This window comes from Saccopteryx leptura, chromosome 2 (assembly GCF_036850995.1).
Source record: "Saccopteryx leptura isolate mSacLep1 chromosome 2, mSacLep1_pri_phased_curated, whole genome shotgun sequence".
Taxonomy (NCBI): Eukaryota; Metazoa; Chordata; class Mammalia; order Chiroptera; family Emballonuridae; genus Saccopteryx; species Saccopteryx leptura.
In genome coordinates this window covers 382,786,165-382,801,034 of record NC_089504.1, presented here as the reverse complement: position 1 = coordinate 382,801,034, position 14,870 = coordinate 382,786,165, and the positions used below count along the sequence as shown (strand labels likewise).

The following is a 14,870-nucleotide window of genomic DNA, read 5'->3' as shown; positions in this document are numbered from 1 at the left end:
GGGCGTCGCTCTGCCGAGACCAGAGCCACTCTAGCGCCTGGGGCAGAGGCCAAGGAGCCATCCCCAGTGCCCAGGCCATCTTTGCTCCAATGGAGCCTTGGCTGCGGGAGGGGAAGAGAGAGACAGAGAGGAAGGAGGGGGGGTGGGGGGTGGAGAAGCAAATGGGCGCTTCTCCTATGTGCCCTGGCTGGGAATCGGCCGACGCTCTACCGCTGAGCCAACCGGCCAGGGCCACATTCGTTTTTAAAGTGAATTTGACTCATTACAGTCCCAATTGCGGGTTTTAGTGATACATCACAATTTCCAAAATTTTAAAATAATTTCAATTAACTGAGCTTTTAATGCCAATGATTATAAATTGTATTTATTAGAATGGTCAAAATAAGAAAGGAGTTTGGGCTTTGATTATAAAATGCACATTTCTCTCATTTTCTTGGCTAAATTTTCCTTCCCCTTTTTACCATTCTTTTTTATGCTGTCTTCCATCTTCCTGGCTCGAATTTCCCTATTTCCCTCATCAAATAAAAAAATACCTTGCGCGTTTTTGGTTTTTTTAAATTTATTTTTAGAGTGAAGAGTGGGGGGGAGAAGCAGAAAGCATCAACTCCCATATGTGCCTTGACCAGGTAAAGTGCAGGGTTTTTTGTGTTTTTTTTTTAAGTGCAGGGTTTTGAAACGACGACCTCAGCGTTCCAGGTCGCTTTAAACACTGTGCCACCACAGGTCAGGTCGTTAGTGCGCGTTTTAACAGATGTCTCCACGTAGTTCACATTACATTGACTAATTCTGGTTTTCGCCTGTTCTACAGAAACCTGCCTTTTTTTTTTTTTTTTTTTTTTTCTATTTTTCTGAAGCTGGAAACGGGGAGAGACAGTCAGACAGACTCCCGCATGCGCCCAACCGGGATCCACCCGGCACGCGCACCAGGGGCGACGCTCTGCCCACCAGGGGGCGATGCTCTGCCGCGACCAGAGCCACTCTAGTGCCTGGGGCAGAGGCCAAGGAGCCATCCCCAGCGCCCGGGCCATCTTTGCTCCTATGGAGCCTTGGCTGCGGGAGGGGAAGAGAGAGACAGAAAGGAAAGGGGGGGGGGTGGAGAAGCAAATGGGCGCCTCTCCTATGTGCCCTGGCTGGGAATCGAACCCGGGTCCCCCGCACGCCAGGCCGACGCTCTACCGCTGAGCCAACCGGCCAGGGCCCGCCCTATACTTCCTAAATCAGAGTAGTTACCATCCAACAAAAATGGAACGTTCTCAGCTGTGGCTGCAAAGGATTCCATTTCTATAACGGAGAAAACACAGAGGAAGCCTTCCCCTCTCCGTATATAGCTGTCTCTAATTGCAGCGTAGTCCTTCTGGCCAGCTGAATTCACGACATCGATCTGCACTTCCTCCCCATCTAGCTCTACTTTCTTCCGGGAGCTCTCGGCTCCGGTGGGTTGGTAGTCAGTCCTTGGCAAAATCACCACGTACCAACTGCAGAATGAGAGCAAACTCGCCCACACCACCCTTACCCACTATGTTGTAGACTCTGTATACGGGCATGCGTTTCTGACGTTTCGACTTAATTCCCGCCATCTTGTACCAGAGAGTTTTCACCAAAGCCTAGAAGGATCCGAACCGCAAACCAGTCAGCCTCCGCGCGGGCACCGGAAGCCGCTGCCGAATTGGCTCCGGCTGGCGAGTGCGCGATACCTGTCCGGGAGGGTCCGCGCCGGGAGCGCCCGAACGAGGAATCCGATGGGCGGCAGGGGGAGGACGAGAAGTGTCGGAACGTCCTGCTCCCGGGAGTTCCTCCTGGTTTATTTTAAAGGATCCTTTATATATCCTCTTATCAGGAAAAAATTTAACCTATCTACATTTTAAAAAAGAAAACAAAGGGAAACAATGCGTTGCACAAATACAGGGCCCTAGAGAGACACTCAGTCCAAGATGCTGGGATGGTGGACCCGGCTGCGAGGCCGACCTGCCCCGTGTGGCCGGCCGGGAGGGTGTGGTTCCTCCGTCATAAATGGATATCAGAGACGCAGTGCGAAGGGAGAGAAAACACACGGTCTAAATCAGCCTTGTGACATTCGAATACAGGTGAAGCTGAGAAATGGTTGGTTTAAGGGCACACTCAGAGGAGGTAAAACAAGGAAAAGTGAAGACCATGACCGTTGGGGCTCCTGACGTTTTGACCAAGTTCTGATTTTTAGGAGGTACCTGATGATGGTTTTGTTACTACTTTTTAAACTTTAGAAATACTATTATGGTTGCTATAATTTACAGTTAGAAGTACATCAAAATATTAGCAGTGGCTCTTCTGGGTATGGGGAGTGAATTTTTTCCTCCTGTTTATTTTCCTGTACTTTTTACATTATTAAGAGTGTGCTGTTATTTTAAACAAACGATATCTTGTTTCAAGGGATCCAGGTGTGATTTTCCTGTTTCCTGGTACAGTGTCTGTGTCCCTTGGAGAGTAAGGCTGGAAACAGAAGTTTCCACCACGTCTGAGTGAAGGATGAGAGGGCTCCGCAATCACCTCCCCCAGGGAACCTCTGCTGGGAACGTTTCCCGCTGGGCACCAAGGATTCTCCCACTCCACCCTGAGAACCAGGAATGGTCACAAATTAAATGACACAAGAAAAAAATGAGCAGAGAGCACGATTTCTAATCAACAATGAGAACATTTTGAGAATTGTTTGGGTGCAAAAAGCAGGACTGGGGTCAACCAAGGTGGGTGGGGAGACCCCACCCCCGGAGGTCGTGAGGCTCCAGCCCACGAGGGCGGGGGCTCTGGGTCCTAGGAACACTCTGAGGGGATGACTCTCTTCTCCACGGTTTTCCCCTCGTGTGTGACCTGGCAGCTGTAGCTGCTGCTGGATTTCCACTTGTCGGGCGTCAGGCTCAGGTAGCTGCTGGCCGCGTACTTGTTGTTGCTCTGTATCCAGGGCTTGGTGGTCTCCACACCCTGGGTGATGGGGGTCCTGTCTGCCTTCCAGGTCACTGTCACGTTGCCAGGGTAGAAGTCACTGATGAGACACACCAGTGTGGCCTTGTTGGTGCTGAGTTCCCCAGAGGAGGGAGGAAACAGAATGACTGAGGGTGTGGACTTGGGCTGACCTGTGTGGACAGAGGAAGGGGTGTGAGACACAGAGGGAGAATCTGGGTGTTGGGGTGCCCTGATTAATCTATACCAGGGGTACTCAGCCTTTTTATACCTACCGCCCACTTTTGTATCTCTGTTAGTAGTAAAATTTTCTAACCGCCCACCGGTTCCACAGTAATGGTGATTTATAAAGTAGGGAGGTAACTTTACTTTATAAAATTTATAAAGCAGAGTTACAGCAAGTTAAAGCATATAATAATAATTACTTATGTCGGATTTTCGCTAAGTTTGGCAGAATAAATCTTTATAAAACCACTTACTCTAGTTAAATCTATCTTTTTATTTATACTTTGGTTGCTCTGCTACCGCCCACCATGAAAGCTGGGACGCCCACTAGTAGACGGTAGAGACTAGGTTGACTACCACTGATCTATACCCTCTGTGACTGGTCTCATGGCATCCATGTTTGTTCCCTAATCACTCCTTCCTCCCTCCCCCTTTTTAAAAATTTTTATTTATTGATTTTAGAGAGAGAGGAAGGGAGAGAGAGGCAGAAACATCCATCTGTTTCTGTATGTGCCCTGACTGGGGATCGAACCAGCATTCTCTTTGTATTGGTAGGATGCTCTAACCAACTGAGCTACCCCACCAGGGTGGGACCCTCCTTCTTTTTCACCTCCTTTCCACTTAGCCCCTGAACAGCAGACAGCCCCTCACCCTCCCAGGAGCCCTTCCAAATCACCTCTCCCAGGTGACCTGGTTAAGTCCTTCCACCTGTAGCCTCAGTTTCCCCAAGTGTAACCAGGGCAGGCTGTCCTCCCTCCTCCTGTCTCCAGAGTCTGTGTGTGGAGTCTGGCTCTGACCTCCCGAGCCCTCAGTCCAGTATCAGGTCCCCCCTCACTTCATTCTGAAGCCCGGTGCCTCCTCTTTGATCTGGGGTCCCAGCCCAGCCTGATGGTGTGTGGGGAGGCCCCAAGCCTGAGCCCAGCCCACAGTGGGACCTGGATCCCCTGGACACCTGGCTTTGCCCCAGCCTGGCCTCAGCTCTTCAGCAAGGACCGGGGCCAAAGCCTGGGGGGGCTCCTCATAGCTCTTCCTGCCTCCCCATCCCTCATGTCCTGACCCCAGGACCCTTTACCTCGACTGCATTTTTAGCTTTGGTTCCTCAGATGATGGACACAGTGGCCCCGCAGCCACCAAGTACTTCTGATAACCTCTGACTTCATGGGGCAGCTGTGTAGCTCTGAGTCCCCATTTACCCTTCTTTGTCATCTCCTGAGTCTATTGCACCCTTTGAGGAAGGTGAGTGCTGACCTTTGGACAGGGGTTATGGGGCTCCAGGGACAGATGAGTCTGTGCCCCATAGGACCTGCTCCTTTCTGACCATCATCCTGGAAGGGCTGGGCTTCTGGCCACCTTAACCTGTTGCACCTGTGTCTTTGCTTCCCCGTATCCTCATGGCCCAGCAGAGGCCCTGAGAGCTGCATCTTAGAGTAAGCAGGACCCTTTTCGCCATCCTCCATGGGCCTCCCCTCAAGCTGAGCTTGTGTCCCTGGAGGTTGGAGTCACAGTCCCACCCCTGTCCCCAGCCTCCTGTAGGGCTCTCCCAGCTTGGATGTGCATGGAACCCTCAGCCTGGACACCAGGAGCTCTGGACAAGCCTCTGGTCCCTTGTGGGCATCTGTCCTGGAAGAGAGAAAGGAGTCCTGTTCCTGAGTCAAATCCCCAGCCCAGCCCCCTGGGATCCAGCCACACAAAATTGTCAGACTCTGAAGGTGGCTATTTCTGCAATTGGGTCCTTCCTGCTGGTTACCCTGAGACCAACACACCTCCCCCAGACCTTATGGGAGAGGTGGGGAGTTCATTTCCTAAGGTTGGGAGGGCAGAGAGGAAGTAGCCCCAGGAGAGTGAAGGGTGACTTCCCTAAGACAGCAGAGGGGGAGGACACGATGGAAAAGGTGTGAGAGCCGCTTACCTAGGACAATGAGCTGGGTCCCACTGCTGAAGACATACCACGGTGGCTGAAGATCAGGCCAGTACCTGCTGTGTGAGCACCTGGGGCCTGACACCCGGGGGCCAGGCTGGAGTAGGGACCTGCTGGGCATGAGGGGTGCAGGGCTGCAGCAGGCAGGGCTGTGATCTGGGGTGGGCAGGCAGCCAGGCCCTGAAAGACTGGGGCATGCTTGGGTGGGCCCACACCCAAAGGTGTCCCTGTGCCTGGCTTTCTTTCCAAGGCAGGCACCACTTCTGCTTTGGAGTCACCCAATGTGTCCTGGTCACCACTGAATCCTCGGTGCTGATGGCGATGCTGAGTACTCTGTCCCATCAGGTGGCAGTGTTGTGTGGCAGAATAATTCCTGACCTGGCTCTAATCTGTCTGACCTCTCCTGGCCTCATTTTAGGGTCCCTGAGGGTTCCTTTCCCTTAATTTTCTGCTGTCCAACCAAGTGGGCCCCCTCCCTGGGCCTGTGGAACTGGGTCATTCCTGACTCAAGATGCTCCCACATGGAGACCCCCTCACCCTTTGTCTCCACACATCAAGACACAATTCAGTTCTCTTCATGAAACTTTCACTGAAACCTCTGTCTTTCTGTCCACCTATCTGTCATTCATCCATCCATTATCCATCCATCTGTCCATTTGTTCACCCACCCATTCATTTAACACTGGCTCCCAAGCACACTCTGCTAGTAACTGTTTCATGTGTTGAGACATGGTAGAGCCCCCAGTTCTCATCTCCATCTCTCCCTAAAACCTCTCAGTTAAGACCAACAAGATTCCCTCCCCAGTTCCCGTTGTACAATGGGTTTTTTTGTTTTTGTTTTTGTTTTTTGTGAGGAAGACAGACAGATAAGAAGGGAGAGAGATGAGAAACATCAACTCAATTTAGTTGTTTATTGATTGCTTCTCATACATGCCTTGACCAGGAGGCTCAGGCTGAGCCAGTGATCCCTTGCTGGAGCCAGTGACCTTTGGGCTCAAGCCAGCAACCTTGGGCTTCAACCCAGCAACCATGGGATCATGTCAGTGATCCCATGCTCAAGCCAACGACCCTGTGCCCAAACTGGTGAGCCTGCGCTCAAGCTGACAACTTTGGGGTTTCAAACCTGAGACCTCAGCATCCCAGATCAACGCTCTATCCACTGTGCCACTGCCTAGCCAGACATTGTTTGTTTGTTTGTTTTTGAGAGAGAGAGAAAGAGAAGAATGGAGAGAGAGAGGAAGGGAGAGAGAGGAGCATCAACTCATAGTTCCTTTACTCTAGTATGCGTTGTTCCTCCTGTGTGCCTTGCCTGGGGATCTGACCGGTGACTTCAGGCTCAAGTTGAGCCAGCGACCCCTTGCAGAAACTGGTGACCTTGGGATCATCTCTATGATCCCACACTCAAGCCAGTGACCTTAGGTTTCTAACCGGTGACACCCTCAGTGTTCCAGGTTGATGCTGTATCCACTGTGCCACCACCAGTCAGGCATGTACCTTATGTTTTTGCTGGATGCAGCACAGAGTTGGCTCCTCTCTCCAGAGACTCTTTCCCCTGGCGTCTGAGACCTCCCACTCTCTTCCTCCTCTGGCTTCCTTTTCTCTATGGCTCATACATGGCAGCTGACCCCTTCTTTGCCACCTTCTCACACTGGATTCCCACTACTGCTTATATGGTGAGGCTCAAGTCTATCCCAGCTCCAAGCCTTCTCACTTAGTACTATCTCCAGCTGGATGGCCAACAGGAATCTCAGTCTCACCACATCCAAATGAGACTGGCCACCTTCCTCTCAGTCCAGATTTCTTCTGTCTTACTCTTGTCACATGTGATCATGAGTGCTTTGCCCCCACTCACTCCCAGGCTGGAAACCTGTGTTCTTAGATTCAGCATGTAAATATTCCTTTTTTTTTCTTTTTTTTAACAGACAGAGAGTGAGTCAGAGAGAGGGATAGACAAGGACAGACAGACAGGAATGGAGAGAGATGAGAAGCATCAATTCATTAGTTTTTCATTGCGTGTTGCAATACCTTAGTTCATTGATTGCTTTCTCATATGTGCCTTGACCGCGGGCCTTCAGCAGACCGAGTAACCCCTTGCTAGAGCCAGTGACCTTGGGTTTTGCTCAAACCAGATGAGCCCGCACTCAAGCTGGCGACCTCGGGGTCTCGAACCTGGGTCCTCTGCATCCCAGTCCGACGCTCTATCCACTGCACCATTGCCTGGTCAGGCTTTTTTTTTTTTTTTTAATTTATTCATTTTAGAGAGGAGGGAGGGAGAGAGAGAGGGGGGGGGAGGAGCAGGAAGCATCAACTCCCATATATGCCTTGACCAGACAAGTGCAGGGTTTTGAACCGGCAACCTCAGTGTTCCCAGGTCGACGCTTTATCCACTGCGCCACCAGAGGTCAGGCAAATATGCCTTTTTAAAGTTAAAACTAGAGCCTGACCTGTGGTGGCGCAGTGGATACAGTGTCGACCTGGAAATGCTGAGGTTGCCGGTTCGAAACTCTGGGCTTGCCTGGTCAAGGCACATATGGGAGTTGATGCTTTCAGCTCCTCCCCCCTTCTCTCTCTCTCTCTCTCTCTCTCTCTCTCTCTCTCTCCCTCTCTCTGTCCTCTCTAAAAAAAAAAAAAAAAAAAAAAAAAAAAAGAATAAATTAAAAAATAAATAAATAAAGTTAAAACTAGGCTCAAAATAATTGAGAAACAACACAGTCACCTTCTGAGACTCCAAAAACCACAAGAAGCCCCAGATATTGCTTTTCTGATTTTAACTTCCAACTCATACAAGAACGTGACATTGAATGACACTTATGGGATGCAGCATCTGCATTTTTGCTTTAGGAACTGGCCAGTCATCTGTGGTTGGATTTGTGATGCAAATATAAGATTTTTATACTTTTACTTTTTATCATTTTAAAATTCCAGAAAATGGCATATATAACACAATTAAGCAATATAGAGGTGTACTTTAAAAAGTGCACTTAAGGCCCTGGCCAGTTGGCTCAGTGGTAGAGCATCAGCCTGGCGTGCAGGAGTCCTGGGTTCGATTCCCGGCCAGGGCACCCAGGAGAAGCGCCCATTTGCTTCTCCACCCCTCCGCCGCGCTTTCCTCTCTGTCTCTCTCTTCCCCTCCCGCAGCCACGGCTTCATTGGAGCAAAGTTGGCCCGGGCACTGAGGATGGCTCTGTGGCCTCTGCCTCAGGCGCTAGAATGGCTCTGGTTGCAACAGAGTGAAGCCCCAGATGGGCAGAGCATTGCCCCCTGGTGGGCATGCCGGGTGGATCCCGGTCGGGCTCATGTGGGAGTCTGTCTGACTGCCTCCCCTTTTCCAACTTCAGAAAAATACCAAAAAAAAACAACCCCCAAATAAAAAGTGTACTTAATATTTATCTTTCCATCTATCTAGTGCCATTCTCTCTTTTCTTTTGTGGTAAAATATACATAGCTTAATTTCCCACTTTAGCTCATTCTTGAGGCTTGTATTACCTTAATATCAAAACCAGAGCAAGACATTACAAGAAAAAAAAACTAAAGACCAGTATCTCTCATAAACATCGATGCAAAATCCTCAAAAAGATATTTGTAAATTGAATCCAACAATGTATTAAAAGAATTATGTGCCACAACCAAGTGGGATTTATTCCAGGCATGCAAGACTGGTTCAACGTTTGAAAATCAGTTAATGTAATCTATCACATCAACAGGCTAAAGAAGAAACCGTATGACAAAAACTTCACACCACTAGATTGGCAAAGATTTTTTGGACATGACACCAAAAACACAGTTGAAAAAAGAAAAACTAGACCAATTGGACTTCATACAATTTTTTTTTTTGTACATCAAGAAATACTATCACAGACTAAAAAGGTAACCCACAGAATGGGAGAAAAAATTCGCAAATCATACATGTGATAAAGGGTTAATATCCAGAATATACTATATAGGGGACTTCTAAAACCCAACAACAGAAACACCAAACAGGCCCTGGCCGGTTGGCTCAGCGGTAGAGCGTCGGCCTGGCATGCAGGGGACCCGGGTTTGATTCCCGGTAGGGCACATAGGAGAAGCGCCCATTTGCTTCTCCACTCCCCCTCCTTCCTCTTTGTCTCTCTCTTCCCCTCCCACAGCCAAGGCTCCATTGGAGCAAAGATCGCCCGGGCGCTGGGGATGGCTCCTTGGCCTCTGCCCCAGGCGCTAGAGTGGCTCTGGTCTGGTCGTGGCCGAGTGACGCCCCGGAGGGGCAGAGCATCGCCTCCTGGTGGGCAGAGAGCATCGCCCCTGGTGGGCGTGCCGGGTGGATCCCGGTCGGGCGCATGCGGGAGTCTGTCTGACTGTCTCTTCCTGTTTCCAGCTTCAGAAAAATACAAAAAAAAAACACAAAAAAAAACCACACCAAACAACCCAATTTAAAAATGGGCAAAGAAGATTTACAAATGGCCAGTAAGTACATGAAAATATGCTTCATATCACTAATCATTAGGCAAATGCAAATCAAAACTGCAAACCACCTCACACCCATTGGATGGCTGCTATTAAAAAAAGAGCAGCCCTGGCCGGTTGGCTCAGCGGTAGAGCGTCGGCCTAGCGTGCGGAGGACCTGGGTTCGATTCCCGGCCAGGGCACACAGGAGAAGCGCCCATTTGCTTCTCCACCCCTCCGCCGCGCTTTCCTCTCGGTCTCTCTCTTCCCCTCCCGCAGCCAAGGCTCCATTGGAGCAAAGATGGCCCGGGCGCTGGGGATGGCTCTGTGGCCTCTGCCTCAGGCTCTAGAGTGGCTCTGGTCGCAACATGGCGACGCCCAGGATGGGCAGAGCATCGCCCCCTGGTGGGCAGAGCTTCGCCCCTGGTGGGCGTGCCGGGTGGATCCCGGTCGGGCGCATGCGGGAGTCTGTCTGACTGTCTCTCCCTGTTTCCAGCTTCAGAAAAATGGAAAAAAAAAAAAAAAAAAAAGCTCATAGGCATAGACAACAGTATGGTGATTATAAGAGGAAAAGGGGGGTAGAGGTAGGTAGATGAGGGTAAAGGGGGAAGGAGACTTGACTTGGGGTAGTGAACACACAAGACGTTATAGAGATGATGTATTATACAATTGTACCTATATAATTTTTTTTTTAGGTGAGAGGAGGGGAGATAGGCAGACTCCCACATGCACCTAGACTGGGATCCACTCAGCAACCCCATCTGGGACTGATGCTCCAGTACCAAGTTATTTTTAGCGCCTGAGGCTGATGCACTGCTCCAATGGAGCTATCCTCAGTGCCCAGAGGCCACTCTCAAACCATTTGAACCAGTCCCAGTCAAACCAGTCACCAGTCGAGCCACTGGCTGCAGGAGGGGAAGAGGGAGAGAAGGAGGAGAGAAGAGGGTGGAGAAGCAGGTAATTGTTTCTCCTGTGTGTCCTGACCAGGAATCGAACCTAAGACATCCATACATCGGTCCAATGCTCTATCCACTGAGCAACCGGCCAGGGCCAAAAACCTATATAATTTTATTAACCAATGTCACTCCAATAAATTCAGTGTAAAAATATATTCCCAGATAAATGAAAACAACAAAAAAGTTACTGCTAGAAGAATTGCCCTGCCTGACCAGTGGATAGAGCATCAGACTGGGATGCTGAGGACCCAGGTTTGAAACCCCAAGGTTGCCGGCTTGAGCGCAGGCTCACCAGCTTGAGCGTGGGGTCGCTGGTTTGAACCTGGGGTCATGGACATGGCCCCATGGTCACTGGCTTGAGCCCAGAGGTCGCTGGCTTGAGCCCAGAGGTCACTGGCTTGAAGCCCAAGGTCGCTGGCTTGAGCAAGGGATCAATCACTCTGCTGGAGCCCCTGGTCAAGGCACATATGAGGAAGTAATCTAGAACAACTAAGATGCTGCAATGAGGAACTGATACTTCTCTTCTCTCTCCCTTCCAGCCTGTCTGTCCCTATCTGTCTGTCTGTCTGTGTCTCTTGCTTAAAAAAAAAAAAAAAGAAAAAAGAAAAAAAGAATTGCCCTAAGAGAAATACTTCAGGCTAAAATGAAAGGGTACTAGATTATAAATGAACGCTTTTATGACTCTTGATACAGGGTGTTATTTGTTCTAGAAATTTAATCTGACCTGACTGTCCATGAGATTGCCCATTTGTTCCTGGTCAACCCTTGAGTACAGTCACTTTATATTCACTTGCCAAAATCATAGGCTATCTTAGTATCTGGTCACTGCATAGACTGCTCCCTCTGCTACTTGAATCTAGCCTCAAAAACTCCGAAGCCATTTTCCAAGACACAAATTTAACTCTGAGAGTTCCCTGACACAGTACATACTACCCTCACCCCCAACCCCACCCCTTTCCTGAGTCTGCCTTCCCCGGTATCTCCCCAGCTCCCTCCATTGTCTGTGTACCTCACTCCTCCTGGCTGATGCTGCTGTCTTTGCTGGGAGCATTCCCATCATGGGTCAGCACTCCTCCATCTGTAAAACCAGCTTGGCCATGCCCCCTCCCACTTTACTGCTCCTAAAATGTCCATGGCTTTGTTCCCATGACTGGACATGACTTCCTTGGTTCAGGCTGATTCTTTCTGTATTCCCTGGTCCTGAGTGGCACCACAATGAGTGGATGTCCTTGGGGAGACCAACTCTTTGCAGAATCCCTTTTTTGGACCATTTTGTTGAAATACAGAACACATTGATGTAGTCACAGTGTTCTCTTAATGTCTATGGAAAAAGGCAGGGCATCCTAGCTCTTCCCCTCCAATTCCTCTCACCTTCTGAATCTGACCACATATCAGTCCACTCTGTCTGGGCCAATTCCCTCCTCCTGAGGTCTCTCAAGTCCCAGATTCCCATCCTCTCCTACCCACCCAAGTCTGATCATGTCATTTTCTTGCAAACATCCCCCAGGACTCCCCAGATGATGTCTGTCCTCCGTGGATGAGTCCTCCAGGTCTGAGCCTGGCCACCTATCCCTGTACCCACTTGCTCCGGCCTGTGGACTGTCAGCAGCTTTCTGAGGTGGGTCGCTCTATCTGTTCTCCCTCCGCAGTGGAACCTCCTCTGCCCTTTGCTGTATATGCCTCTGTCCTGAAAGCATCACACTGTGTGTGGTTGTCACTTCATGTGGCCCTCTCTCTGGATGGACCTTGAGTTGGGGCCGAATCTTGTTCCCCTGAGATCCCAGCCTCAGCATAAGGCTTGACCTCGATGGGGGCTCCATCTCTCCTCGTGCTTTCCTAGGCCCTGCCCTTGCTCAGAAGTCCTTGCAGGACACAGATGCCAGCCCTGTCCTGACACTCACAAGTGCTGACCCACCTCCATGCTAGATTGCTGGTGTAAGCAGAGGATCAGCTCACTCCCTTCCACCCCTCATTACAGCGATCCCAGTACCCCTGGAGCAAGCAGGTGCCAAGCTGCAGGGCCCTCATCCAATTAGAACTCCTCACTTTGCAGAGGGGGAAAGTGAGGCCCAGAGAAGTGGACTTGTCAGCCCCATTTAAGGGCTGGAGATGGGGATGGCTGGAGGCCTCTGAGCTTGGGCACTGGAGTCTGCACCAGCTGTGTGATCTTGGGCAGGTCGCCTCACTTCTCTGACCTCCTATCCCCATCTGTAAATTGGGGGTGACATTAGGACCTGCTTGATAGGGCCATCAACAGGGAGGCTCTGCCCCTTAAATGATTACTGCCCACAGTGAAGATGCTGTTATGTCACTGATTATCGTAAGTGGTCTCAGATGCTCAGCACTTTGTCCAGGGACTTCCCACCACACAGGGAGGAGGGGCACGGGTCACACATCAAGGTGGGACAGACAATGGCCAACAAAAACCCTCACCCCCCTGGCCAGTTGGCTCAGTGGTAGAGCGTCGGCCTGGTGTACAGAAGTCCCGGGTTCGATTCCCGGCCAGGGCACACAGGAGAGGCGCCCATCTGCTTCTCCGCCCCTCCCCATCTCCTTCCTCTCTGTCTCTCTCTTCCCCTCCCGCAGCGAGGCTCCATTGAAGCAAAGATGGCCCGGGCGCTGGGGATGGCTCCTTGGCCTCTGCCCCAGGCGCTAGAGTGGCTCTGGTCGCAATAGAGCAACGCCCTGGAGGGGCAGAGCATTGCCCCCTGGTGGGCAGAGCGTCACCCCCTGGTGGGCGTGCCGGGTGGATCCCGGTCAGGCGCATGCGGGAGTCTGTCTGACTGTCTCTCCCTGTTTCCAGCTTCAGAAAAATACGAAAAAACAAACAAACAAAAAAAACCCTCACCCAACAAAAACCCTTTCCCATGGAGGTATCTGTATCCTGGGGGGCCAGTCCCAGGAGGCAGCCCTGGCTGAGGATCCTTGGCTCAGGGTCTGGTGACCTGAGGACACCAGGGAAGGTGCTGCACACCACAAGGCATCAGCCAGAGCCTGTGCCCTGGTGCTCCTATGAGTGGCGCCTGAGCGGGGGAAGAGTGAGGATATGGCTCACCAGCTAAGAGAAGAAGGTCTGGACACGCTGGGACAGCAGCATCCGCCACCCACGGGACGTCCTGCCCCTGCCTCTGTGTCTGCCCCACCCACAGGACCAGGTGGTACACTAGTCTTGGGGCAAAATTTAAGGGGTGCCAAAACAGTAATGAAGATAATATTTTAGTACAATATTTAAAAGTAATCAATGCAGCCTGACTAGGCAGTGGTGCAGTGGATAGACCATTGGTCTGGGATGCAGAGGACCCAGGTTCGAGACCCCGAGGTCGCCAGCTTGAGCGCGGGATCATCTGGCTTAAGCAAAAAGCTCACCAGCCTAGACCCAAGGTCGCTGGCTCCAGCAAGGGGTTACTCAGTCCACTGAAGGCCCGCGGTCAAGGCACATATGGAAAGCAATCAATGAACAACTAAGGTATTGCAACAAAAAACTGATGATTGATGCTTCTCATCTCTCTCCATTCCTGTCTGTCCCTGTCTATCCCTCTCTCTGACTCTTTCTCTGTCCCTGAAAGAAAAAAAAAAGTAATCAATGCAAACAAATTCACACTGGACAAAAGGTCAACTCTTCAAATAAAGCGGGTATCTGCTCAGTCAGGCCCCTGCTCTCCAGTGCACCCTGCCTTCTCTCCCTTTCTCCTCACTGCCACCCTCTGTCCCCCACTCCCAGTTTGGGCTGCAGGGACAGTCCCCTACATGACTCACTCATCCCCTTACCTTTCCCACAAGCTCCGAGGGCTGCTTCTTATCGGGGTTCCAGAGCTTCTAGCCCTCCTCTGAGGTGCTGTTGTAGAGAGTAGCAGGCCCTGGGTGCCCACTGCCAGGCCCAGCAGCACCAGGGGCCAGCACTGCCTGAGGCCAGGACTCTGTCCTCTGCGGGCCTCATGGCCCACCTGTCCTATGCTGGGCCTCATCTGCCCACAAGGTCAAAGGCACCTCTGGCTGAGCTGCAGATGTAAGCTTCTGGGGGTGGTAGTGTTAAGTTAGCAGGTGCCCCTGGTCCCTCTCGCTAGCAACGACTGTCCCAGTGCACCCAGGCATGGCCCTGTCATCTGCCTGGGCCTTCTTTGGTCCCTGCCCCTCAGTGCCCCTCTCTCTCCAGGGCCATGGCTATTACTCCTGGGGGTCTGTCCCAGTGGGGAATCTGCCAACTGCCATGCTGTGGTTGGGATCCAGGGTTCAACTGCTCCTACCGCAGCTGCCAGCCCGGCCCTGCCCCTGGGGCCTCATATGGGGCACACCTGCTGCTGCCAAGCATCCAGTGGACAAGAAGTCACCTGAGCTCAGCAGTGTGGCACTTGGGCTGGCACTTCTCTTCTGACCAGCCTGAGTGGTGGTGCTGCCAGGGAGGAATCAGGTGTTGGCTTAGC

The 14,870-nt window shown here is 51.3% G+C and overlaps 1 pseudogene and 1 gene segment (V, D, J or C); both read right to left on the bottom strand.

Moving 5' to 3' along the window:
* Window positions 1-405: 405 nt before the first annotated feature.
* Window positions 406-1,630, bottom strand: LOC136392462 (ras-related protein Ral-A-like; annotated as a pseudogene).
* Window positions 1,631-2,784: 1,154 nt separating this feature from the next.
* On the bottom strand, window positions 2,785-14,514 carry LOC136393850 (immunoglobulin lambda constant 3-like). The segment is given in 3 exon segments: window positions 2,785-3,104; window positions 5,066-5,184; window positions 14,218-14,514. Coding segments are annotated over 3 exon segments (636 nt in total).
* Between the last annotated feature and the right edge of the window lie 356 nt (window positions 14,515-14,870).